At 34.3% G+C, this 27,853-nt stretch overlaps 1 protein-coding gene across 2 annotated transcripts; it reads right to left on the bottom strand.

Moving 5' to 3' along the window:
• Positions 1-1,596: 1,596 nt before the first annotated feature.
• Positions 1,597-27,853, bottom strand: LOC107753545 (lactadherin-like). 2 transcript variants are annotated; one of them, XM_016569707.1, is made up of 10 exons: positions 27,666-27,853; positions 18,790-18,915; positions 18,548-18,679; positions 9,604-9,717; positions 9,202-9,383; positions 8,943-9,098; positions 8,188-8,332; positions 6,357-6,559; positions 5,275-5,430; positions 1,597-3,273 (listed from the first exon to the last, which is right to left on the bottom strand). In XM_016569707.1, exons 1-10 carry the CDS (start codon positions 27,745-27,747, stop codon positions 3,130-3,132), a joined length of 1,440 nt encoding a protein of 479 aa, XP_016425193.1. In that variant the 5' UTR covers positions 27,748-27,853; the 3' UTR covers positions 1,597-3,129. The 2 variants fall into 2 exon arrangements, with proteins under 2 accessions (XP_016425193.1, XP_016425194.1); XM_016569708.1 differs by having other exon boundaries at positions 6,357-6,541.

The raw sequence follows: 27,853 nt of genomic DNA, 5'->3' as shown, positions 1-27,853 counted from the left end.
CTGCTTGCCACTGTATTTAATAAAGAAAATAATAAAACTGTAATATTTTGATTTTTTTTTTTTTAATGTAGTGAATTTTCAGCATCAGTACTCCAGGCTTCAGTGTCACATGATCATTCATAAGTTAATATGCTGATTTGCTGCTCAAGAAACATTTATCATCAATATTTAAAATTGTTTTGTGTCTTTCAAGATCCTTTGATTAATAGAAAGTTCAAAATAACAGCATTTAACTGAAATAGAAATCTTTACTTAACCTTTGTTGATGCATACCTCCTGAATAAAAGTATTAATTTCTTTAAATAAAAATAAAATGAACAAAAAAGGTACTTATCCCAAACTTCCAAACAGTAGTGAATCTATATAAAGTTTTTTTTTTCTTTTACAGACATGTACAGTATATGAGGGACACAAATGACACTCGATGTGCAGAATCAGTGGCATATTTTTTATTACATTTTTTTAAAAGGGTGTTTCTTTGAGATTGTGTTCCCTATGAATAACTGCACTGAAAGGGCTTGAACAATATATGTAAGTGCTTCCAAACATCATCTTCTGAATGACTGTATGCGTGTGAATGAATGGAATTCAGCCACACAGTTTTGTGGGTTTTTGATTTATTTATGTTGGCAGTTTCCATCAAAAAAGCTTGCAGTGAAACTCTAGTAATACTTCTTTTTATACTGATGATTTTGACAGTGAGGGTGAATTTTAAAAATGTTGACCCAGTTTACAACCCCTCATAAACTTGTCAAGCAATGAGGCGAACGAGGCGAGATTTCCTTTGTAGAGATGTTATTAGAAAGCAAAGAATGTTTGCTCCTGACAAAATATTTGCCACAATACCTCATCCAAAATAGCCTTGTTTTTACAGAAAAGAATCCTTCCTGGCTTTGCCCATTGGGTGCTGCTGTTTTCCTGCCATTCTTTAGACTATCACTTGATTCTCTTCTGCCTTCCTGCTTTGAGCCTCTAGAGCCCTGTATATTAGTGTGTCCCAGTCAATCAGAACTAAAGGGAGTTTTGTATTAAGGGCCCATTTGGCAAAGATACAAATAAATGATAATAATATAATACAATTCTCAAATATTTTTTTTCAATATACACACTTAAAATAAAATATTAAACGTGTTATTAAAATAATTATTTTTAAATATATTTCATTGTTATTTTATACTATTATTAGGGTACAAATAAATACATAAACACACACATAATACAATAAAATAATAAAATCCTATTTTTTAAATTATATTATTATTTTATATATTATGTTCATTATATTATTATTACTGATATCATTATTAATAATTCTATTATGATAAATACATCATTATAAAAGATAATATTATTTGATATGAAAAATATTAATATTTTATATTTAATTTGTGACTTTTTTTGTGGTTAATAGAAGCCTAGAGAATGTTGATGATTTCCAGTTTGTTTAGTTGGGGAAATATCCAAAGATTTGAACTTTTTTTTTTAATAAAAGCATATTATGGAGGTTTCATAACAAGACACAACATGCTTGATAGGCCATAAGTATCTATTATATTCTTTATTTGTTTCTACAGTTGAAAACATGAGGAAAATATTTCAAGAAATACTAAGGAAATGCGTGGTCTAAACAATCTGAACACAAGAAGAGTGCTACAGTATGAGGCATTAAAAAATGACAAAAGACAAAACGTTTAAGAGCACACTGAATAGAAATAACAAAGTCAATATGTCTTTACTGCAATGAAAACAACTCTCTGAGAAAAATCAAATGCTAACATCAGTACAGAATCCATACCAGAGAAAATCAAAATGCATGCAGCCTAAATGCAGAGATCATGCTGGATTATTAGAATATTCTTCAGTGTTTGTTACCACTTCAATTCTTCTCAGAAAATATCTCAGAGAAATACTGCCCATATATTTTCTCCTAAAGCTCTATTAATATTAATTAATATTAATACTCGTATCATATTGCACAAGCCCAAAATTGTAAATTTATTCGAGTGGATGGGTTGAGGGGGAGGGGGTCACAATGCATCATTTTGAAAACATTATGTAGATTGGATGGTCATATCAGAGATTCAGTGCCACCGTAAAAATTATTCTAAATTAGATTTGCACCCATCCTGAATCTCATTATGCGACCAAGCTTGTGACAGGGTACGTCAAAGCTTATAACGCAAGTGTGGCCCCATTGTAAAAAAATATTACACATTTGCTGACATCATAATAAGAAAAACATGAGACCACTTTGGCTTTTAAGTATTTTTGTACTATAAAAAGGTGGTTTATTACAGAATTATGATGTAATAATTTTTTTTTTTAATTCAGTAGCACACTGCAAATGATTGAACTGCACCTGAGATCCATTCAAATTAAACAAAAGTGATCAAAAAATAAATGATTGACTGTCACATTTTATACTTAGGTAAAAAATGCATTAGCCTAGTTAAAAAAAATGTAATTGATTTAAACCAAATATTTTATACAAGAAACAAATGATCAAATGGCTACTTTCATTACATAATATACAAATTAGCATAAAGCACAACCATATTTTGTGACTTCATCACTTGCTAATTTAAACTACTTCATAAGATAAGATATAAAACAGCTTGACTGCATTTACAACCAATCTAACACACTGATTCCTGTGTAAATAAATAAATTGTGACTTATTTGGTATGTACAGTCTTTTTTCCAATTGATTGTAATTGAGTTTGAGTTTTATCTGACAGAAAACGAAATAAAATTGTTACAACTCATTTGTAACACAATAAAGTTCTAAAAACTTAAGCTATTTCCTAATATGGTCATCTAGGGTAAATAAACAATAATAGACATTAGCATTGACTTCATCTTCAAATGGCCACTGCATCAGACTATCTTAAGTACAAAATATTTAATGCTAAACGCCTCACGCTGTGAGTTTGAGCTTCATTTGCTGCTGGCCACTGTGACATGGGTCCCCAGCTGTGCAGGGTGGTGTGGCGATGGTGCCCTCTGTTGCTAAGAGTGAGGCGGTGCAGGCGTGGTTGAGGGAAGAAGGAATGGAGGCAAGTATAAAAGAGGAGAAGGAGAGAGAGGGAGAAGGAGAGAGAGAGAGATGGAGAGGGAGAGGGAGGAGTTCTACTCATCGCAGCCCAGCAGCTCCATTCGCAGGGTGATGCGTTCATGCCACGCCCACGGCAGGATGCGGACCAATCGTGCGTAGAAGGGGGGCTCAAACACGTTCTTTTTGTGCACGTTGTTGTCGCTGTTGCCAGGGAAAATCTGCAGGTGAAGCAGAAGGAAATAAAGATGGGGTGAGACAAGGACGTGACAGACGGATAGGGGGGGGAAAAAGCAGAATGTACACAAGATGTGCGGCCAGTTGAAAAGATGTGGGGGAAGTTCGGAATCTGTTAAAAATTCTGTCACCGTCATGTCGTTCCAAACCTGAGAGACTTACTTTCGTCTGTGGAATGCAAAAGATGATATTTTGAGGAATGTTTCAACTTTGTCCATTTAAAAAACTAAATTTCCTCAAAATATCTTCTTTTATGTTCCACAGAAGAAAGATAGTCATACAGGTTTGGAATGACATGAGGGTGAATAAACTGACAGAATTTTCATTTTTATGGGAACTATCCCTTTAAGTTTTATAATAATTGACATATTTGGCATACTGACATATTTAATTGATCGGTATATTGATATAGAATTCACAGTTCCATACTGACATACTGAATTCACAGATCCTAAAAGTAGACCAAAGCTGAGCACATAAACATCGTAGAGTTGTTTTATTTTATTAATTATAAGCTATTATAGTATGTACTTATAGTTTGAAATAGCTTTCATTTTCATTTTTTCATTTTTTAAGTAATTTAGTGCTTTTGACATTTTTATTGGTTTTATTCTTCAACTAAATTATTTATTTATTTATACTTTTAGTAATTTTAGCACTTCAACTTAAACACATTTTATTTCAGTTATTTCAATCAAGGCAATATTTCTTACATTTTATTTCTTAAATCTTATACAATAACTGTGGAACACACACTATTTATGCACTCATACACATATTTATCTAACACACACTTAGTCTACACCTCAAATTTGCACATAATATACCTGTACATAAAAAACTGTCTATTGTAATATACCTGCACATACAATTGTCAATTTATATATTGTTATTCCTTATTTACTTGTTCTATTTTTTTTTTAAATTCTTCTTTTATTATCTGTGTTTTTGTTCTGTCGCTGTCATTATGTTGCACTGCGGAAGCTTCTGTCATGAAAACAAAATCCTCGTATGTGAAAACATACCTAGCAATAAAGCTCATTCTGATTCTGATTCCCTTTTTTCCCCCCAAGTTTTTCATGAAATATTTATATTAATTTTTTTTTTTACCATTTTTAATAGTTTAGGTTAACAACACTGAAAACTGGCACTAAAACATACAAACAAACATAGTATGAAACATAATATTTAATCAATAGTTCAGCCATGAAATTTTACTTGCATTATAATTGTCCATTCCAGCCAATCGGATTTACATACTCATTACTGTTTACCTATATAACCAGGACATATTCAATGAATACTATGTTTGCGTGCTATGTAGGTCCTCATCTTAGCCCACCTCTTCCCCAGCACCACCTGTCTAGATCTGCTACGGGGGATCTTCCTCTCTCTAGCTGCAGCATGTTTCTTTTTCAGTTTATGATCCGAACAACAAATCTGCTAAATGCTCAGATCATAAACTTAAAGGGAAACTTAAAAATTATGTTACGTAACTTAAACTTAAAATATCTTAATTTGTGTTCCGAAGATGAACGGAGGTCTTACGGGTTCGGAACAACATTAGGGTGAGTAATTAATGACAGAATTTTCATTTTTGGGTGAACTAACCCTTTAAGATCTAGTCTGCCAAAACTAAACCTATTTACACTAATAAATCTATCCCGAGAGTTGTCTTGACTAAAATTATGTTACGCAAGTTTTTCCATCTTATACTTATTATTTTTATATTCCATCTTTTACTATTACTTTAAATGTTTTTTAACAAAAACAATTTTATTTAATAAAACACTGATCACAGCCACTAAAACATAAAAACAAAAATGTCAGTTAAATTGACATGAAGATTTTCAACCCATTTGTGTTCTGAGTGAAACCTTTATTTTGTAGGTCAGGATAAGACTTGATTCAAAAGGAACTAGGTAATTAGGGGTCAATTTTGATTTCAATTCAAGTGAGGAACCAAATCATGGTTAAAAACCAACCTTATCTGTTTTTGTCTTGTCGTCTTTGAGTATGGTCCAGTACTTGCCGTCATCACTGTGAGCCACTTTAAAGGCAGAGACAAACTGCACGTTGCCAAAGTCTTTGGCCCCTTGCATGATGATCCCTGTGATGCGCTTTGGTCTGAGCAGGTCCACCTAAAAGAAAGAAAAAAAAAACAACTCAGCTAGTGGTCTTACATCAAAAAACTGGCATTTAGTTATAATGATCCATGTTATGACAGATTCACTACTGGCCTCCAGATAATTGCGTAATTGTAAGAGGTTTGCTGTTTGTAAATGATAGCCTCTCAGGACAGTTCAGATTGAAAATCTGGTTCAGCCTCTGAAAGGTCATCCAATGTGTAAATGTGCTAGGATCCCAAAGCAACGATCAAGAATTAATTCATTTCCTATGCAAACACTGCCAGACGTTAACAGAAGGGAAGACACTCAAACTCAACTTGGACAGTATCCAGGCAATACTCCCGCTTAATAAAAATGACTTTGGTTAAAGTTGGAGTGATATATACACTATTGTTCAAAATTTGAGGTTAGTAAAAAAAAAAATTTAATTAAAGAAATGAAATTTATCATGGACATTAAACTGATCAAAGTGACAGTAAAGACATTTATAATGTTACAAAGGATTTCTACTTTAAATATATGCCACTTTTGTTTCACTTTTTGTAAATGTATCACAATTTTCACAAAAATATTAAGCAGCTGTTTTTAACACTGATATGAATAAATTGAAATGTTCTTGTGCAACAATCAGCATATCAGAATGATTTCTGAAGGATCACGTGACACTGAAAACTGAAGTAATGATGCTGAAAATTCAGCTTTGCATCAAAGGAATAAATTACATTTTAAAATATAATCAAATAGAAAAGAGTTATTTTAAATTGTAATAATATTCCATACTATTATTGCCTTTGCATTGCCTCTTTACAAAATATAAGACTACAGAAAAATGCAACTTCATTCAGTTAAAGACTCACTCCAGATGTTACACATGACTGTAAATGTAAATATCTGAAGTGATTCTGTCACTTCACAGGCTTACAAGTTTGTCATCTCACCTGCAGCCACTCGGAGCGGTTATTGCTGGCTGCTGTCCAGGCGTTGGTCTTGCCCTGCTTGTCCAGACGAGCGTAATGCGGGTGCCAGGTGAACGACTCGATCCCCCAGGTGCGAAAAGTGCTGGAAGCTGTCATCTGCCTGTCATCGATCAGCCGTGACTTGATACCTAGCAGCTCGGAGCAACCTGTCGTGTTCAAATACACTGTGAAGTGAGACAACAGAAAGAGGGAGGGGACGGGACAGGAAGTGGCAGAGAGATGGATGGGAAGCGTGTCAGCACAAGCGGCACAAACCACATCAGCGCTGAGCAAGTTTCATGCAGGTGAGCAGGTGAGGCAAGACGCTGTGTGTGATGGGGTGTGTGTTAAGCGCATGCGGGCGAGAGCCGGCGGTGTGTGAAGCGTGCTGTGATGGACAGCTTGAGAGACACAGATGGAACAGTGAATGAAACATTGACATCTGCACCATTTCAGTGATTAGAAATTAGACTTTCATGTAGGGATGCATAATATAACGTACCATATCGGCTGATATTGGACTTTTTAAAAAATTATTAGTATCACTGATATTCAATATTTAATCGTTCTTGCTAATTTCCTCTGTTTTTACATTTAGATGACCATTTCCATGATGTAAAACTCACTTGTTAAACTTTAAAAACAGTAATAATTTAATAACACTGATAAAGGTTTAATCTCAAAGTGAATATCTATTGTTCATACTGTACATTATAATATTGAGAAGCCAACTGAGATCATAATTGTATACAGTGGTTTAGTATATTATTATAATATTAAACTAGTTATGTTTTTTACATAATATAATATAAAAATTGGCCAATTACATAATTTATACATTAATTTTAATTTTCTAATTCATTATGCAGTTTTTATTAATTTATTAAATTGTATACATTTTAAAAAAAATAATTTTATATTTATTATAAATAAATATTATCATTTTAAAATAAATTGTATAATTATTCACTAATTTATTGGCCAAAACATTAAAATAATTATCAGTTTATCATATCAGCCAAAATATTCTAATGTATCAGTGCATCCCTACTTTTACGATATGAGAATAATATAATATAATGTAATAATATAATATAATATAAAATAATATTTTAAACAAACAATCAAAAAAAGACTTGATCTTTCTTAAACGCTTGCAGAAAACAGGAACGAAATGTACTAAGCAGATACCACAAAATGTATTATTATTTATTTGTGTATAATTATTCACAAATTTATAATGTTCATTTATCAATGTAAATTATTAATTCATTGGGGAAAACATGAAATTAATTATTGGTTTATCATATCGGCCAAATTTTGTTTTAATGCATCAGTGCATCCCTATTTTACGATATGAGAATAATAATATAATATAATATAATAATATTTTAAACAAATAATCAAGAAAAGACTTGATCTTTCTTAAATGCTTGCAGAAAACAAGAACGAAATGTACCAAGCACATACCACACAAATTAACCAGTGTTGTTCATCATCGCTATATGCAGCTCAGAACGGTGTCAAATGTGCTAAATAAGTCAAATGTCTGAGAGGTTTCTGCTCAGAACGTTTACTGGCTAGAGTCCCAGTTTGGGAAGATGTGACTTTGTTCCTTCAGGCAAACAGGCTGCGGTCCTTAACTTCACCACAAACGAAGACGAGCAGGAAATTGTGATGTTGCTTGCTCACTTTTTCTTCCATAAAACCACAGCAGTATTACCATATTCTAGTGGAGTTGTTTTGTCTTTTGGCTTCCATAAATCTATTCTTAAGAATGTATAAACATGCAAAAATATCATTGGGACTTTACCGTTGAGTTCACAGCCCACCAGCTCCAGTCTCAGTGTACAGGCTTTACGGCACACAACAGGAATGATTCGCATGTACTGAGCTATGATTGGAGGATCGAACAAATTAGTCTTTGTCCCATCGTTGTCCATATTACCAACAAAGATCTGGAGAACAGATTATTTAAAAATTGTAATATAATTACAGGTTGTGAAACATTTGACAAATGCTACTAAATGAACATATTTGGGCACTTTTATGTCCCAGGTATTTGAGAGATATATATATATATATATATATATAACATTAAAACCAACTTGGAAACCTTTTATAATGTCTTCATTTATTTATTTATTTTTACAACTTTTCAAATTATTATATTACTATATGTATGAATAAATATGCAATAAATACATATACAGTAATCAATTATATAATAAATGTAGTAATATATAATTATTATATTACTACTATGTATCACTTTTACAGTTTTGTCCCAGACCCAACATTTTAATCTTAAACCACGAAAATCCAATTCTAAAAATACAAATTTCTATTACTTTTAAAATTATGGTGATCCATAATTGATGATTTTTAAAATTAATTTAAAATGAATTTGATGATGATTTAAAAATGAAAATTATTTATATACATTTTTTAACAACTACATCTGACTAAAAGTGCTCACAGTTAAACAAACACCTAAAAAGTTCAAACCAAAACTTCGCTAAAAAAATAAAAATAAATAAATAAAGAGAAAAATGAGTGAATCATCACCACATCTTTGCTCTGGCCCTCAGGTCTGTACATGGTGTAGGTTCGCCCATCCAAACTGGATGCCACCTTGAAGGCTTTGATGAACTCGGCTGTGCCCATGCGACTGGCACCCTGCGTAATGATGCCAGTGAAACGCATCTTCCTCTGCAGATTGATCTATCATTAAATAAGTCATTAAATGAGTCATTTTTGGGTCAGCACAAATAATATTTGAACTCCAAATATGTATTTAACCAGTAAACCAAACAGACTTGTTTACCTCGATCCAGGGGTTCTTGTCGTGTGTCGCAGAGGTCCAAGCATTAACGAGTCCCTTGTTATTCAGTCGGGCCAATTCAGGCCCCCAGCGCTGCAGTCCCAGAATGCCATAGTACACAGAAGAGGCAGAAATCTGAGACTCGGCGATGCCTCCTCCTTCCATTCCCAGCAGAGAGATGCATCCTGGGAACCAGAGCCAGACATTAGCAGATATTCAAGCGCTCAGGAGACAAACAGGCTTACTGTGCGACAGACAGATGGATAAACAGTGTGATGACCGCATTCAGCACACAGTGGCTACGTCTCTCCTGTGAATGAAGTCACCAAATGAAAAGCCAAATATGTGGAGGAAATAAAGTGAAAAACAGTTTGTGGACGTGTGAACTGGCAATGTCCTACTTACTCAGATTGCAGTGCTTTCCCACATAGGGTGAGGGACATTTACAGGTGAAATCGCCATCAAGATCTCGACAGGTGCCTCCATTCTGACAGGGCTGGCTGGCACAGTCATTCACATCTGTGGGAATCATAAGGTTTCTGTAAAACTCATCAAAACTGGTCTGGACAAGCAAAACAGTTGTCAAAAATAAAGCACTTTTCTTTACCTCTAGGTGGCAACATGCAACTTCTACAATGGTCTGAGGTACATGAAGATAAAATATAAAGATCAAATTCTTTGCTTCAAAAGCTAAAATTATCTATATGCATATTTATTCTGCAAAAATGGTTTCCAAATGAAGTTTGTAACATGAAATATCCTTTAAAGTAATGTATCAGCCATAATAAACATATAAACACATTCTTATTGCTTGAATAGTTTTTTAGTTCTGATTCCCTCAACGATTTCATTTACGAAACATGAGTCTCTAAATAAAACTCTCTTTATTAAATATATAAATAATTTTTACATAAAATTATTCAATTTAAATTTATTAAATACAAATCTCTTTATTAAAGCACAAAAACTCAAAGCATCTCTCATGAATATCACTTAATTATATAACAAAATCAAACCAAGTGGCATTCATTTTAAAGATTTTTTTAAATGTTCAGATTTTAAATGATAAAGTATTAAACAATATTAATAACATTTTGTAATGCATAAATGTAATAACATATGTAATGCAATGTCATTACAATTTTTAATGCAGGCACTAAAGTGTGCTCTTATTGTCAATATTACTGCATATAAAAGTCAAACAAAATCTAAAAAGGAAAAAGAAAGAACAGAGAGGGAAAGAGGCAGATGAGGTGGTAAAAAAACTTGCAGGTTTATATATATATATATATATATATATATATGGTTTAATATTTGCTTTTACAACATAAACCATGCTGTCTTTTTTAGATATTGTTTTTATGGTATTCATTTGTCCAAATAGAGTATTTCATTTTTACTGTAAATTTTGTTTTGCTATACAGTGATGACTCACTACTCAATATGAACTACATGTGCACTGAATTCATACAATCCCAGCTGTATCATTTGGTTTTGACAGCTACGTGAAGAACTGATCATGGTTTTTTTTTCATATTCACAGTCTTGGAAAATTGATGTTCCGAGAAATGTTTTCTCATCCAGTTAGAGATGTACCACTCAGTTAAATACAATAATGTTTGTCCAAATTAAAGCCAGAAATACTTGTCATAAGGTTTTCATGAGTTGGTTCAGGTTTTACGATGGTTACGATGGCGACCCAGAACTGAGGGCACATAAAGGGAACCCACATATGACACCGCATAATCTCTGCACGACTGGATCTTTACAGTCGTTCATTAAGAGGATATAGGAGGCTGAGGCAGACCTGCTGAAGTTTCTAATCCACTTATGTGCAACAGCGCCACGTCAGATCACCAACATGCTTCAAACACAAGTGTGTCAGAATTAGACTTGTGCCGGTATTCGGTGGTGCGATATATCACGGTAATGAATATGCGCGATATTGTTATCGTGGGCACTTCTAAATACCGTGAATAATTATATATTACAAATTATTCCGAATTTTGAATGCATTTTAAGAATACTTTTCCCATCAACTGGTCAAAATGCACAACAGCGCTGTATGCTGCGTGAAAGACGCGTGCGCACTCTGATGTAAACAAGCGCGGACGAGAAGCACATGGCGGAACATGTGAGAGACGCTCTGGATGAAAGCGCACTTTCACTCTCTGACAGCAGATGGCGCTAAACTGCAGAAATAATAATAATAATAATAATAATAATTCATTTAAATGCAGCCTTTACCCCGGAAACCCTGTAAACAAAGCAGCTGCACTACTTTCTGTTTCTGAATCGTGTTTAAATGATTTAAGCAGTCATTCAGATTTGTGTATTTGCTATGATGTTCATCACAGCGCCAAATACTTACATATTTAGACTTAATAGGCTATTTATTTTCAAACTTTTTTTTTACATTTTAATCTGGACTACAACATGCCCTAGATATTGTTTGAAAGTGTTTTGATTCTTTATTGTTCGGTCACACTTTACATTAGGGCTTCATTAGTTAACATTAGTTAATTCATTAGTTAGCATAAACTGCCAATGAAAAATTCTTCTGAACATTCATTAATCTTAGGTATTCCAATATTTAATAACAGGTTGTTAAAATCTAAAGTTGCAACTGTGTTATTTAATGAGCTAACCTGAACTAAGACTTGTATTTTTTAAACAAGGATTAATAACTTCTGTAGCAAATGTAGCTATTGCTCATTGTGAGTGTTAATGCATTAACTAAGGTTAACTAATGAGGTCTTATTGTAAAGTGATACCTATTGGTCTTTATAGTTCTTTTGCACTTTAATCTGTGTAAAACTTTTAACTTTATACATTTTTCTGTATTGCTTTATTGCATTTAAATGTTCAGTTATTTTTGTTATAAGAAAAAAGTTATTAAACCTGTTATACTGTATTATGACAGCACTTTTTAAAACTAAATTTCAACATCGTGATAATACCGCATACCGTGATAAAAGCATGATCAATTAATCGCAACATGAAAATTTGATACCGGCATATCCCTAGTCAGAATTATTAAAAGGTCAACATGATGACGCGGAGCAAGGGTGTATAATGGCCCTCATGTGCCTGAAGGGCAATATATGTTGTGGGGGAAAAAAATATTAAACAGAGAAAAAAAAAGACAGAAAGACTCTGCAATAGAACATACCAGGAAAACTGAAGGAAATCAGTGGGATTATCTGGTGTGTGCAGATGGAGCGTGACTGGGTGTGACCGTTCACAGTGGTCCAGTGCCAATGCAGTGCTCAGACATACTGAAACACCTCCAAACCTCCAGAGGTCAGCGAGCAATACTTCCCTATAAGTGTTAAGAGCGGTCACTTTGTGCTGGACTGTATTGATGGGAAGTTCGGATCATTTTACCGACTCGGACCTTTGAGTCTCGGTCAGCAAAATGAACAAATCTTTTTTCGACTAATTTTGTTCATTTCGTTCATTTTAGCAAAATATAATTAAAATGTTACGTGTTACTTCCCCAACACGTCTACTACTTACGCAAACGTTGACCACACTACAAACAATACAAATCTATAATGCTATAAGAAACAGAAAAGATTAATTCATTGTTTACCTGGGCCTTCAGTCTATGATTAGCTCACCTAACCTCTTATCTGACAAGTCTTCGGGTTTGAGTCGTTCGTTCATCACGTGACAGCCCCATAAACTTAACCAATGCAGTCCCAGAGACGACTCGTTCTTCCCGAGTCACATTAAAGATTTGTTAAAAATGAACGAATCGTTCAAGAACGACCCATCACTACTGGACTGAGCTAAAATGACTGCTGGATGAATCGGAGCTTCAAGCTGCATTTTTTGCATAATCCATGTATCCTCTATATTCATAAGAAAGATTAGTACATTGATTTGTTTGGTTTTACCACAGAACATCACTAAATTACGGTGGACCTGTAGTGCACAACACAACGAAATCTCTACAACACATCGGAAACAAGCCACAACACAAATAAAATTAGCACAACACAATGGAAACAAGCCACAACACAATGGACACAAGCCGCAACACAGCGAAATTAGCACAACACCACGGAAACAAGCTGTAACACAACAAGATAGGCACAATACTAGGGTGACCATACGTGCCATTTTCCCAGGACGCGTCCTGGCCAGGATTTCTATATTGCCTAAAATATCTAGGTTTTGGCTTTGTTTGCGTGCAGACCGATCGACATCAAAGTACCATACAGATGGTTATGCTTTCGAAACGCTCTCGAGGTACTTTGATGTCAAACACTGATCGGTCTGAGCCGCACTGCTAAGTCGAACACTGTTAAGTCGAACACACCTAATATGTACGCGTAATTGCATCGCTTTGACCGTAGATCCCACCTTCTCACACGCCATGATTGGTCCATTATGTACAATGCTTGCATGTTATTGGTCAAACTACTTTTCGATCATTACCTTCAGCAAGCATGAAAACAGGAAAACAAAGCCAAAACAAATCCTGGCCAGGACGCGTCCTGGGAAAATGGCACATATGGTCACCCTACACAATACAATTAAATTAGTCCTGTGTTGTGGTGATTTTGTCGTGTTGTGCACTACTAGTCCACCATACTAAATAGTTCCCGAAAGTATGTGAGCTACCCAGATGCAAACTGCAAATGTTAACACTGTCAACTATGTTAAACCACTAACAAGCTAATTAACGTTTTTAGGAGTCAGATATCCAAAAGCATTTAATGTCAACCTCCCAAATGCTAACTGCTAATGCTAACATTAACCACTCTACAATGCGTTTAGCATAACCCTGCAGGAAAAAAAAAAAACAATAGACACCATTACAAAATTTGTAATGGTTTTACTGGTTATAATGGGACTTGTATTGGTTTTAATGGAAACTGTAATGGACCCTGTCGGTCTCTACTGGTAATTGGTCACCTTCTATTGGTGGTTTGTTAAAACCAATAAATCCTACTGGAATATGTCCCAAAACACACTACAGAAAACAATTTTTTTATGGTTTTAATGGTTAAAAGTTCATGGTTTGTAATGTTTGTAATGGTATTTGTAGTGGAAACCATTAGAATTTTCTGTGATGGATCTATTGTTTTTTTTCAGCAGGGAACACTAAAGCTAATACGCATCTTTTAGAAGTCAGCTTTCCAAAAGCATTTAAATGTCAACTACCTAAATGGTCAGCATCATAACATCATTAGGAACGCTACAACGACTTTTCTAAGGAGTTCTATATAGTTGAATGGCTTTTAATATTTAGCGAGTTGAACTATAGGAGGCTATAGATGGGGTTTAGCACTGAACCAAATACTAGCATTAAGATTTGAGACACCTTAAGTTGCAATTTAGTATTTAAAATATATGAACTTTAAATGTAATATCAAATAACACACTGCAGTTATATTATAATCAAGTACTTTCAACACAAATACATGTATTTCTTCAAAAGCACATCAAAAGATTAAAACAATGACTTATAATGTACTTTAAGGTAAAACTTTAGAAATTATTACAAAGTGCACTTTTTAGAAGTGTACTTAAGTGTGTAAAGAAACAGTCATGAAAGTAGTTACACTCTCTTTACATCCATTTAAATGGTCTTTTATTTCATTAATATTATATTATCTGCAAGTACAGTTTAAAAAAAACATTTTTTTACACTACAAATGCATATTCAATACAATAAAGCACACTTCTTTTTCACAAGGGCCTAACATTTCAAGTTCCCATTTCAAGCATGGCAACTCAGAATAAAACTGTAAAATGTTAGAGGTTATTCCTAATGTTAATGTAAGAAACGGATCATTGCTGCCTACCGAGAAGCAATTCAACACAGTAGTGCATTGTATTACTCTGAGAACATCAATATCTAGCTACATAATGTGAAATGCAATCTTATGTCAGTTGCAACATCATCCAAATCAATAAAATGCAAGGTCAGGAGGTCTCCACTACCACATGTGACAGTGAAATTGGGGCATCCAAGAGAAAAAAACTGAAGCACGCTGGGAAGGAACAAAAGAAAGCTTTTACGACTTGCTGATTCTGTAATGTTGTCTTGAAATACAGCAGCTACACACTGAGTCTATGCACAAGACTGTGTCAAAAGAGTCTATATACATTTTACGCTTTTTCTTTTGTCTTATTATCGGTTTTTGAAGATGGCTGCACCATATATGTATTTTTTTCATGTCAGCCTATTGTTGTATAATCTATAATCTTTACTCGCTTGTCACTAAACAAGTAAAAACAAAACTAAATATTATTTGGTTGCTTTCTATGTTCGTCATACTGTCTCTTCCTGTCTAATTGGGCGATTCTTGACCAAAATAAGGTGCAATTTGGACCTTTTGCGAAATTATCTTTCTAAATAAGAAGTTGATCTGAACAGAGATATGTTAGTACAGTCAAGGAAATGAGACAACAAAAACATTAATAAGATGATGATTTAGTCAATAAATCCAATGTTAGTGCTTTTTGTCATTTTATTTTATTTGCTATGATCTATGGACCATGTTGTTACAGCTAACTACATTTATTACTATTTAAATAGTTATCATTCATTTAAAAAACTTGAAATAAAATAAATATAAATATTTAAACTTAAAAAAAAAAAGAAAATTAGAAATGCTGCCTTGGCAACTTGATGTATTTACTAAAACAAAAAAAAAAAAAGTACATAAAAAATGTATAAAAACCCTAATATAATATAACCAAAATCATTTATAAAATTTAAATAGGCTACTAAATTTAAACAAACTAAAATGAAAACTATAAAAATAAAAGCTAATTTAAAATATTAATAAATACCATAATAGTATATAAATACTACATTGCTATGGACCAGTTTGAGAAATGCTTTGTGCTTAAGCCCTAACCAGCCATTAAAATCCCTTGACCGCAATGCTGAGAAAGATTAGTGAGAAAAAAAGAAAAATAAAGACACTAGTTGAGAAAAATACAGCAATTAGAGGTGAGAAATTCGAGTGAGAAACTAGCTCTTATTTACTGGAAAATTGGGAAATTACACCGTAGTGGCAGAAGGGCAGCACCAATTTAGCTAGCTAGCTTTAGATGCAGGAATCAAGCGCTTCGTTAACTCTTCGACTTACTTGCAGACACACAAGAGAGGCACTGATTCTGCATTTAAACCTTCCAGCAGGTTTCTATTTCAATCAGCTCAGCTAATGTGACCAGTGCTCCACTGCGTAAAAGCTTTTGACACAGATTTCACGGCCTCTTGCGGGGCTTTCAGACCAATTTCATGCTGTCAGTGAAACATTTCTGCCAGCTGAGAGTCGAGGATGTGTGCGGACTTCATTTACTTTGCCTCCTCCACTTGCATTTTACCCCAGCAACAGGACTAGTGTGCAACAGCGTGGGTGTGCTAGCCTACGCTACAGTCATATTTTAATTTGTGCTGCCACTATGTTTGACACTAAACTATGCAGTTTGCGCACTCCACAACCTTTGCCATCATCCGAGCATGATTTAGACATCTCCCTGAGGGATTAAGAAGCATCTAAACAGTCAATTCAACGTCATTGCCGTTCTAATCTAGCCACATTCCCAGCCACACTGAAGATGAGCCCGCATGTTTAACTAAACCCAGTCAAAACATCATAACCTTGCTATCAAGCGCGGGAAAGCTGGCACTGAAGCCATAATGTCCACCGTAATCAGAGCGAATGTGAGGGAGTCTCTGTGGTGAACTAAACAATCAATGCGGTCTTAAATGTATAGCATGGAAAAGCAATGTTCAATTATGGAGGGATTTCTGGCTTTTCTTTTTCTCTTCTTGCAGATTAATGCCTTGCCTGTGAAAGAACAAGTTTACTTTGTCAAATCTGTGAAATCAAAATGAACTCCTCAAAATAATGAATAAAATACTGTTGCAAATGAAAATAAGAGAATAACAATCGACCAAAAGTGACCCTATTTACTTTCTTAAAGGAAAGGTTCACGCAAAAATGAAAGTTTCTGTCATTTACTCACCCTTATGTTGCTCTAAACCTGTATGAATTTATTCCTTTTTTGGAAGACAAAAAAAGATATTTTGAAGAATGATGGTAACAGGTTTTTATTCATTTAAATAAAAATGGCCAAATCCATTTGTCAATCAAGTTATAATTTTTTATTTATTTTATTTTATTTTATTTTAATATTGTATTTTTTGTTCATGCAGCAGAGGTCAATGGAAAATGAATTGGTTTGGCTACCAACAAAATATTTTCTTTTGTAAAAAAAAAAAAAAAAAAAAAAAGTCATACAGGTTTTGAAAGACATGAAGTGAAGTGGGTGACCTATCACTTTAATACATGATTTAGATCATATTGCGAGTGTTTCATCAGTGCAAATTCTTCAAAAGAAGCGTCTTTCTTCATAAATTTCCTACTTCTCCGATACAAATTTCCTGTATGCATGACATCACTAAGCCCTTGTTATTAAACTCTGCCACTCCTATTATATACTGCTTCCAAAAAAAAAGTTCAACACCATGTATTCTCCACGGAATATGTCCAATTATGGAATTAAATTGTTGTGGATGCATGTCATGGATTCATGGAGCATTTTAGCATCATGCTAATGTGATTTATCTAAATTGTGGAACTATGTAAAGGGGCCACGCAGTCATGACTTGGCTGTTTGTTGTGGTGTTTTGTGCTGAGGGTTGTAGGTCCGTTCACCCCGCAGCCAACAGCAGACGACAGCAGAGACTAGAGCGGTTGCATCTGTTAAGATAGCGGAGATTTGACCATCTGCCCTCATTACATCCGGAGAGCTCCTGGAATTGACGTAGACCATGGTACTTGGTGAAATAATTAGTCATGCATTTCTGAAGAGAACAGCTGCATGTGATATGTTGGCCTTGCTGTGCAGAAAAAAAAAAAACTCTTCTAATAAACACTTTCTGCAATACAGTATCTAATTTGTCCTTGCATGGGAGCTATGGCCAGACAAAGTTCATAAGAAATATAAAAGCTAAATAAAACTTGTATGAATATATAAAATGTGTCAACCAGCATGCAACAAAGTTGCTAATGCAAATTCTCCATGTTGACCAACAGAAAACTGCTTTCACTAATGTGAACACATTTTCAACAGCACTTCTATTCAGTAAATCTGACTGAATCCAGATGATTTAGGCAGTTTATAACTACAATTTGCTATCTGGGTTGTGTTCTGTGAGAATTAATTACCAATTGGATGCAGATGTGATCTCCATCCTAATGTAAATTTGATTTCACAGCAATTGAGTTTTTCATAATTCTCAGTGGTGTCTCCTGATAAGCACTTATACGTTTGGCGTGAAACAGATCCAACAGTTTGAATAAAAGCGACTCACTGTTCTGGCAGTGGATTCCATCGAAGCCTATTGGACACTTGCAGACATATTCACTGAAGACGTCTCCTCTTCGGGAGTTGGCGACGATTTCACAGAAGCCATCGTTTTTACAAGGGTTTGGGTTGCAGGGCCCTGAGAACAAAGGTCATGTGAGAAATGATCAACCTTAGCTGAAATGCATACAAGTAACCTTTGCACATATATGTTCACATATCTACATAAATAACTGATAAGACTGTTACCAAAATCAGTCTCGTTGCAGGTGGGTCCAGTGAATCCTTCAGCACAAATGCATTTAAAGGGATCTTTTCCTGCTTCGGTCACACAGGTTCCTCCGTTCAAGCACACATTTACTTCACAGCTGTCAGCTGAGAAAAGACAAAGATAGTGGATTTGATATCACATCCATTATTGACATAACTTTCAATAAAACTCAGTGGGGCTCATTCATTAAACATGAACAGAATTACTTTTTTTATACACTTCTATAAACTGTTACATTCAAATCCATGCAACATGAATTACGAAGGATCACAGAGAAATTATTCATTTTGTGTTTCATGAATAATGCTCAGTTGGGTTTAATTCAGTGCCATCAGCAGTATTTTCTGATGGGACGCTTCTGATGGTTTAGAATTCTGTTTCTTTTAAAAAGGGAAGTGAAAAAGACAATGGGTTCACTGTTTGGTCATATTTTTATTAGGGTTGGACAAAGTGGACACGACCCAAATTGCTGACGAGGCCGCAGCATTACAAATGTTTCTAGAAGTTTCTTTGCAGTCCTGTGTGGTCTATATAAAAATTGTTTGTGAAGGTCAGGAATGTTTACGTGGGACAGCAATGGACTGAGGAAAAAAGTGTGGAAATTCAAATGGAAATTTAGCAGAATAAAAATAATAAATGCAATGTTTAATAAATTGAGTAAAGAGCCTCCTAAAGGATAAATGTAAGTAATGATAATAAAAAATAAAAAAAAATTTAAAAAGTGAAGGAAAAAATAAGCAATATATGGATTTGGAACTACATAAGGGGGAGCAAACAAAATGGCAGAATTTTAATTTTTTGCTGCATTAAGCTAAAGAAACTGCACCTCTTACATTTTATGGATATGCTGAAATGGAAACCAAAAAACTAAAATATCCCACAGTTTTTGGAGCTGTTACTATCTTTAACTGTTAATTTTAGCCTGACACATATAGGCCTTGAATTTGCGGAGTTACAACTTTCCACAATCTGTGCTGGCTTCCCACAACTCTGTGTAAATGACACCTCCGTGAGAGACTTCCTGCGCATCGTTGTGTCCTCCCCTGGCGCCAATCCAAAATACCACAACGGAGACACTCAGCAGAGTTTATTCGAGGTGAGCAGCACTCGAAATGATAATTAGCCCATGTTTCATGCAGCTCCACTGCAGGTTTCAACCGTGTGAACTTGTTTCACGCCAAGCCATCATTTGGCGAACAATCTCCTCTAATTGTGACAAAAGGCAACGGCCTTCACGCTCAGGGCTGAAGCTTCTGAGATAACGACAAAGCTCCGGCCTGCATAAACAGAAACCTTCTTATCCAAACGATTGCGATGTTTATCTTTGGAATGGAATGCATCCTCCTTTTCACGCTATACCAGAAGGCTGAAAGCACAATTCCTTTCAATCTTCTCAAGGAAACTAAATTTAGTTCTTGGAAAAAAAAAAAAAAATCCCTTGGAATTGCTTTTGATATAACACGCCAGGAACAAAACGTTTAGCAACTCAGATCAACCCATCCATCATAGATAAGCACAGAACACTCCATGGGGAATAGAAACTGTCTATGGATAGCCTGAAGGATTCGTAGTCAACAAGCTTTTCTTGCCGAACAGTTATGACAAAATTGACAAGAAGTTGAGAACTGAAAGTAATTCATTGCGGCTTAATAACTTGAAACACAACTCATTGCTAGTCACAATTCTGCTTTTGTTTCCATAGAAATGGAACTGAACAGAAACCGTTGCTGTCCGTCTGCATGGAATGTCTTTGCCACTTTTTTGAGGTGCTGACATAGGCACATGTTTGTGGGCAAACTCTGTCTAACAGGGTAAATTACCAAAAATGAAAATTGTGCCATAATTTACCCCATCCTCATTTACCCACCCTCATGTCATTCATGTTCAAGCTGCTCTTTTCCAAACAATGAAAGTAAGGAAGTTAATCAAGCTCAAATAAATAAATAAATAAAAAGTACAAAATTTGATTGGTAAATGCTCTTCTGAAATCACACAAAATTTGCAAAAAAAGCATTAAAATTTAAAAAAGACAATGCTCAGTTATATATATATATATATATTAAAAAGTACATGCAGATATAACTTTTATAACTTTTATTTTGGATGCAATTAATCGCGATTAATCATTTGACAGCACTAAATAATAATAATAATAATAATAATAATAATAATACAATTTATTGGAAAATTGAAAAGGAATTGAAAAGGCATTGCATTTAAAAACTTTAACTTTTATTTTTATTTATTTTAAATGTATTAATTTGTTGCTTTAATTGCCTTTTAAACATGAATTACATTGTTTTAAATGTGTATTTATGTGTCACAAAATAATTTATTTAGTTTTATTGTTACAAGAAGTTGAGAACTGAAAGTAATTCATTGCGGCTTAATAACTTGAAACACAACTCATTGCTAGTCACAATTCTGCTTTTGTTTCCATAGAAATGGAACTGAACAGAAACCGTTGCTGTCCGTCTGCATGGAATGTCTTTGCCACTTTTTTGAGGTGCTGACATAGGCACATGTTTGTGGGCAAACTCTAACTAACAGGGTAAATTACCAAAAATGAAAATTGTGCCATAATTTACCCCATCCTCATTTACCCACCCTCATGTCATTCATGTTCAAGCTGCTCTTTTCCAAACAATGAAAGTAAGGAAGTTAATCAAGCTCAAATAAATAAATAAATAAAAAGTACAAAATTTGATTGGTAAATGCTCTTCTGAAATCACACAAAATTTGCAAAAAAAGCATTAAAATTATTTGTTTTATTTTAAGTATTATTATAATTAATAATAATAATAATAATAATAATAGCACTGTCAAATGATTAATCGCGATTAATTGCATCCAAAATAAAAGTTTGTTTACATAATATATGTGTGTGTACTGTGTATACTTATGTGTGTGTGTGTGTGTAAATAATAATAATAATAATAATAATAATAATAATAATAATAATAATAATAATAATAATAATAATAATAATAATAATAATAATAATAATAATAATAATAATAATAATAATAATAATAATAATAATAATAATAATAATAATAATAATAATAATAATAATAATACAATTTATTGGAAAATTGAAAAGGAATTGAAAAGGCATTGCATTTAAAAACTTTAACTTTTATTTTTATTTATTTTAAATGTATTAATTTGTTGCTTTAATTGCCTTTTAAACATGAATTACATTGTTTTAAATGTGTATTTATGTCACAAAATAATTTATTTAGTTTTATTGTTACATATTATATATATTGTAACTACATTTTAAAACATGAATTTTAACAGTTTTAAATGTCTTTTAATTTGGCAGTTTAAAAAGTAATTTATCTATTGATGTTTTTATGTTTAAATTATTTTATTTAGCATTTATTTATTATTTTAGTAGCACTAGTAGTAGTTCTCTAGCCACCATTCACTTTCATTCTATGGAAATGAGGAGCATAAATATCAGAAACTCCTTTTGGGAAGAAAAAAATAGGCCTACAGGTTTGGAATGACATGAGTTTGAGTAATTTTTTTGGGTAAACTATTGCTATACTTGAGATTATATTTATGAAAACTAAACAGGGTGGATAATAATTCATGTCAGGGATTCCCCTTCATGATGCATTACCTAACATTTACTAGCTATACTTAACCTAGTTTAACTGTCAGAGAACTCAGTGTTGGCCTAATACGTTCTGGAAGGCCATTAGACAGAACTGAACACATCAGCTGAACGCAAAGCTGTTTGATGAAGTGAAACATTTGATCAGCGTCTCATCAGCTGAGCTGGCCTTCTGATCAGCAAAAGCTCTGAAATGGGAGTGAGAGCAGATTATTCCCACAGGCTTTCGGATTGATAGCTTTAGGCGCTATAGTATATCACATGGTCTCGGAGTTAAACGTGTAAAGGCAGGCAACTGTGAGAGTGTTCGCTGCTCTCTCACAAATGAGGCACGCAAACAGGGACAAAGAAAGCAGAAATGAAGTTTGGCCAGGCAACTGTGACCCTGAAAAAACAAGCGGGCAGTGCTGAGCCAACTCACAAAATGAGTAATAACCAACGTGCAATTGACCCAATCCCAGTATGGTCAAAACGCTCTTACTGTGACTGCACACTGATATTAAAAATGTGCAGCCTTAAAGGGATACACCTAAAAATAAGAATTTTGGAATAACACCAGTGGAACCAAAGGCTGGTCTGTTATAATATTTTTGCAATTGGGTTTGGTGATACTAGTGGCACAAAAATTACAAACTTCAGCTTTAAATTTTAAAGTAAACAGTCCAGTAACAAACACATTTGATGTGCTACTATTATGGTTATGGTTTGCCAGAAAAATACTACATTTTTTAACTTAAAAACCCAAATGAACAGTTCGAAGCTGAAAATAACAGAACAGCTCAAAACCATAAAACCACTCGCTCCTTCATTTCATATATCTGGAACGTCACTTGAGTCATTTCAAAAAGAAGCATGACCTGATCTGCAATCTTATGAGTACAATAATTATATAATAACTAATAACGCTTAAAAAGTAGGGAAGGGCTTTAGAAATGAGTCATCGGCATGAGGAGTCAATCAGCAACAATTTGCTGAGCGGATCACGCACACTTGGCCAACAAAAGAGCCCTTGACTGTCGTATTAAGAACAGGTGCAAAACAAAAACAACAGATTGGAGGACAACCAAAACACTGCACACGTGCATGTGAGAGCACGCAAATGCAACAACACACCGAATCCCAGTTTGATTCTAGGGGATTCAAGAAAAGATAGGAAATGCAACTGTACTAAGTATGCAGTGCACTCAATGTTTATAGGCTAAAGACGTTTATAGGTTTGATAATGGTGATTTAGTGACATTGTAAAGTCTTCAAATGGTCATATATGGGTATTCAAAATTTCCTTGATTTTTGTAAGACTTTAAATACTGTAACTTTCACAACTCAAAGACGTCCTTCCCATAAAAAAAAGAGCATTTATTAAAGATATGCTGCCAATATTTATTTTCATATTATTGCTGATAACCTATGTATGGACAATGTCAAATTTCTATATTTTGTCTAAATAAATAGAAAATAAATCTTTGAAGAAAAAAAAAAAGTGTATCACAAATATCAGAAAATCACAACCTTAAAATTGACAGTATGAAAAAAAGTTTATGAAATTGGTTTTGAGATTTGCACATTAAACAGTGTTATTACATTATTATTGGCAATAGTTTTAAAGATTAGTTGAGGGTTAGATGATGGCATGGGTAATCTAAATGTTTAAAAAAGTGAAAATTAATATACATAATATATAATAATAATATAATAATAATCAAACATTAAAAAATATGCCTACAAGACACAGCAGCACAAAAGAGCTAATTTTGACTCTTCTCCAACATTATAAGTAGTGCTGTCAAACGATTAATCGTTATTAATCGCATCCAAAATCTAAGTTTTTGTTTACAAAATATAAGTATGTGTACCGTGTTTGTTTATTATGAATATATACACACACATTCAGTGTATTTTGAAAATATTTACATGTATATACATTTATATAATTATATTTTATATAAATATATTTTATATATAAACATAACATTTTTCTTAAATATATACATGCATGTGTTTGTGTTTATATATATATACATAATAAATACACAGTACACACTCATATATTATGTAAACAAAAACTTTTATTTTGGATGCAATTAATCACGATTAATCGTTTGACAGCACTTATTATAAGTGGGCTTAAAATGATCAATTTAAAAAAAAAAAATATTCCATGCATCTTTAAGACTTGACACTGATAAAATATGTATACATGTAACATCCAAGTAATGTAACAGAACCTTTTAAGTTGTTAAAAATAGGTGATCTGTGTCTAGGTGCTGATTTGTGTTACAGCCTCTGTGTATATTTAGACTCCTAAAGTGTTAGTTTACCTTTTAAGACTACCATGGAACATACTTTAAGGCTTATTGCTTCACACTTTATGCTAAAGGTGTCCTGGATTTGTTACTCCACATTACTGCTGGTGTGAATATGCATGCGTGTAGGTGTGTGTTAATGTACAGTGTGTTTTCTCAGCTATGCGGTAATTCGCACATCATTTAAGACGCCTTCATACGGCCCTGGAGAACTCCGTGTTCCAAACCTCACATTCCTACATCACTGAATCCCATGTTAAAACTCCCAGAACAGCTCAATGCACTGAGCCGTGTGGCTTGCACCTCTTAATGGCCAAGCAAATGATCCATAAAGATATGGTCTGCACATAAGAAACGTACTGTTCTTTGACCAATAAAATGCTTTTTTTTTTTAGTAAACTCTCAGTGAGCTTGCATCTTCAGGTGAGATTTCTGTAAACAAAAGGCATTTCTCTAGAACACCACAGCCATCTGTTCTTAAAAATAACCCACAAAGACTAAAAATACACTCTGACGTACAGAGAAAAAAGCAATTTTCTAAGGCAACGCAAATAGGCTTATAATTAATCTTACTTGGAAATGCTATAATGCAAAGCATAATATTTTGGCATGCTTTTACACAGATTCAAAATGGACATAAATCCAGTGCAGTGTATTTGTTCAAAAACTGGTAACGAAAGTTTTCTGACAAGTGTTGGATTATGCGATTTAAAAAATTCAATACAGCAGATTGGAAAATGGAGCATGAGACCAAGATGGAGCGAAATGAGAAATGCCATGTTGCTCTGCCTATGAATGAAACACTGATTAGGGCTTATTGAAAATTAATCACAGGAGAAGCGGTCTCATTGGACCGCTATTAGGAGTGGAGTCAGGACAAATGAGCCCATCCCCGGAGGGGAAGGCCCCGCTGCCAGATGGCACGGGCCACGCGACAGCTTTTGAACGGCTCGCAAGCACATTCTTGCAAAAGAGAGCGAGTGAAAAGCGGGAGGCTGTGTAGTCGCTATAATTAGCGTACTCTCTGTCAGCTGACCTGAGAGACCTGGGTTGTGTTGATAAAAGTCTGCATTTGCTGATTTTAAGCAGTTTTTGCTAGATTTTGATGGATGAGTGCTGATCTTAAATCAGCTTGAGAGTGCAGCTTCTATCCAAAGCGGTTTACCTTCTCAATCCGAAAAGTGAGACAAACAATTCTCAACTTTTAAAGGGAGAGTTCACTCAAAATGAAAAGTTTGTCACAATTTAATCATCCTCAAGTTGTTCCATACCTGTATGATTTCTTTATTCCGTCAAAAGGAGATGTTAGGCAGAATGTTGATGCTGTTCTCTTTCACACACTGACACTGAATGGTGATCAGCAGCTGTCAAGCTCCAAAATGCACCTAAATTCATCAAAACATAGTCCATACGACTATATACCAAGTCTTTTGAGGCCATAATATAGATTTGTGTGAGGAACAGACTGATATCAAAATCATTATTTAATGAATATCTTCTTTGTCGATCTCAGATCTCATTATTTGAATATGCATTCTAATTCCATGCCTTGTGAACTGCTACTTGATCCCTTAGTACTATTGATGGTTGGCACCAAGTTTGACAAGATTTTCCTTATTTAATGCTATAGTATGGTTATAGAAGAGTTGGAATATATTGCAAAAGTCATACAGACCCCTTTTATGGTGCCCTCTGTCCTGCATGGTCACCATTCACTCAGCTGCTAAACATCTGCTTTTGAGCTCCATGGAAGAAAGAAATCACACAGGTGTTGGAAAGCCATGAAGATAAGTAAATGATGTGCAAAATTCTCTTTTCTCTATTAACTATTTGTTTAACATCAAAGAGCACCAATTTCATCACTTGAAGTGTGAATGAACAAGATCAAGAAGGCGACAACTGGACCATTTGAAAATGCTTTAAAACACAGAAAATGCTTTAACATGGAAAACTCTCTGGAACACAACCACAAACCAATCAAAAAGCAGTCAATATTACAGTAATGAAACTCTGCAGGATGAATTTTCCAAAAGTTCGCGCAAACCTGTCCTTCTGCACTGGTCGTTAGTGGCATTAAGTGCCCAAGCCTCATTGGGCTCCGCTGCATATTAAAGTGGCCACATTCACTGGAAGTGACTCAGTGATTTGGTCACTTGAGCCACACCTACAGACTGGAGCCGGATCATGGCCTGAGGCTCAACGGCAGATGGGGAAGTGTGTTCTTAAACAAGTAACAACATCTGTGGAGGCTAAAATGAGTAATCGGGCCAATTAAATAGTGAATCCTGAAATCCAGACATTAAAAAACAACACTTGGAAGTACAAAAAATGTAATATCTATCTTTGTTTGTTCAGGGTATATGGAGGAAATTCATTTAGATATGCTGTCAAAAAATCTTAACATTCATGAGTAGCAAAGGCATGAAATTGGTGCTCAAATGGTCTTCCACATCTGGACCATGCAGCTATAAAAGTCTGTCCAAGCCTGTAGGTCACTGGTAATGGACTGAAATCAGGACAAGATGTTTTGTATAGACAACAGAAGGACAAAGCAGAGAGCCCAAGGCGTTAAACGCAAGTACAGACACGAATAATATACATTTTGGTCTAAGAGAGACATCAACTAGATGACCAGAGGGACTTTTCATAAAGTGAAGCCGCCAAGACTTGTTTACAAGACGACAGTGTGAGAATGGACACTAAACATCATTCATTCCATTACTAAATGTATTAAAGTAAAAACACAGGCTATATTACACACACAAAAAAAAGTATTAAGAAAATAAGCTGTTTGGTGTCTTGACATTTAAAACATTTAGCATCAAACTAATAAGGACCGTATACTTTAACTTGCTTTGCTTATTAATTTAATTTGCCATGCTGTTTCTATAGCGCTCAACGCACAGACGAAAACAAAAACACTTACCGCTCGCAGTGGAGACTGAAACAGCAAGAAGACACGCCGCAAAAAGTGGCAAACTAACACACAAGCTTGAGAAAGTTCTCATGGTGCCGAACTGTAGTTCTTCGGTGAACTTCTCGTCGGTCTCAGGAGTCGTTCGGTGTGAATCCGTTCGCCGTTATGACTAACGTTACAGGCAAGATTAGAGGCGA

Source organism: Sinocyclocheilus rhinocerous, unplaced genomic scaffold, assembly GCF_001515625.1.
Source record: "Sinocyclocheilus rhinocerous isolate Xijiao unplaced genomic scaffold, SAMN03320098_v1.1 scaffold200, whole genome shotgun sequence".
Classification (NCBI taxonomy): domain Eukaryota; kingdom Metazoa; phylum Chordata; class Actinopteri; order Cypriniformes; family Cyprinidae; genus Sinocyclocheilus; species Sinocyclocheilus rhinocerous.
The sequence above is the reverse complement of the archived record's forward strand: the minus strand, read 5'-3'. Positions and strand labels throughout refer to the sequence as shown.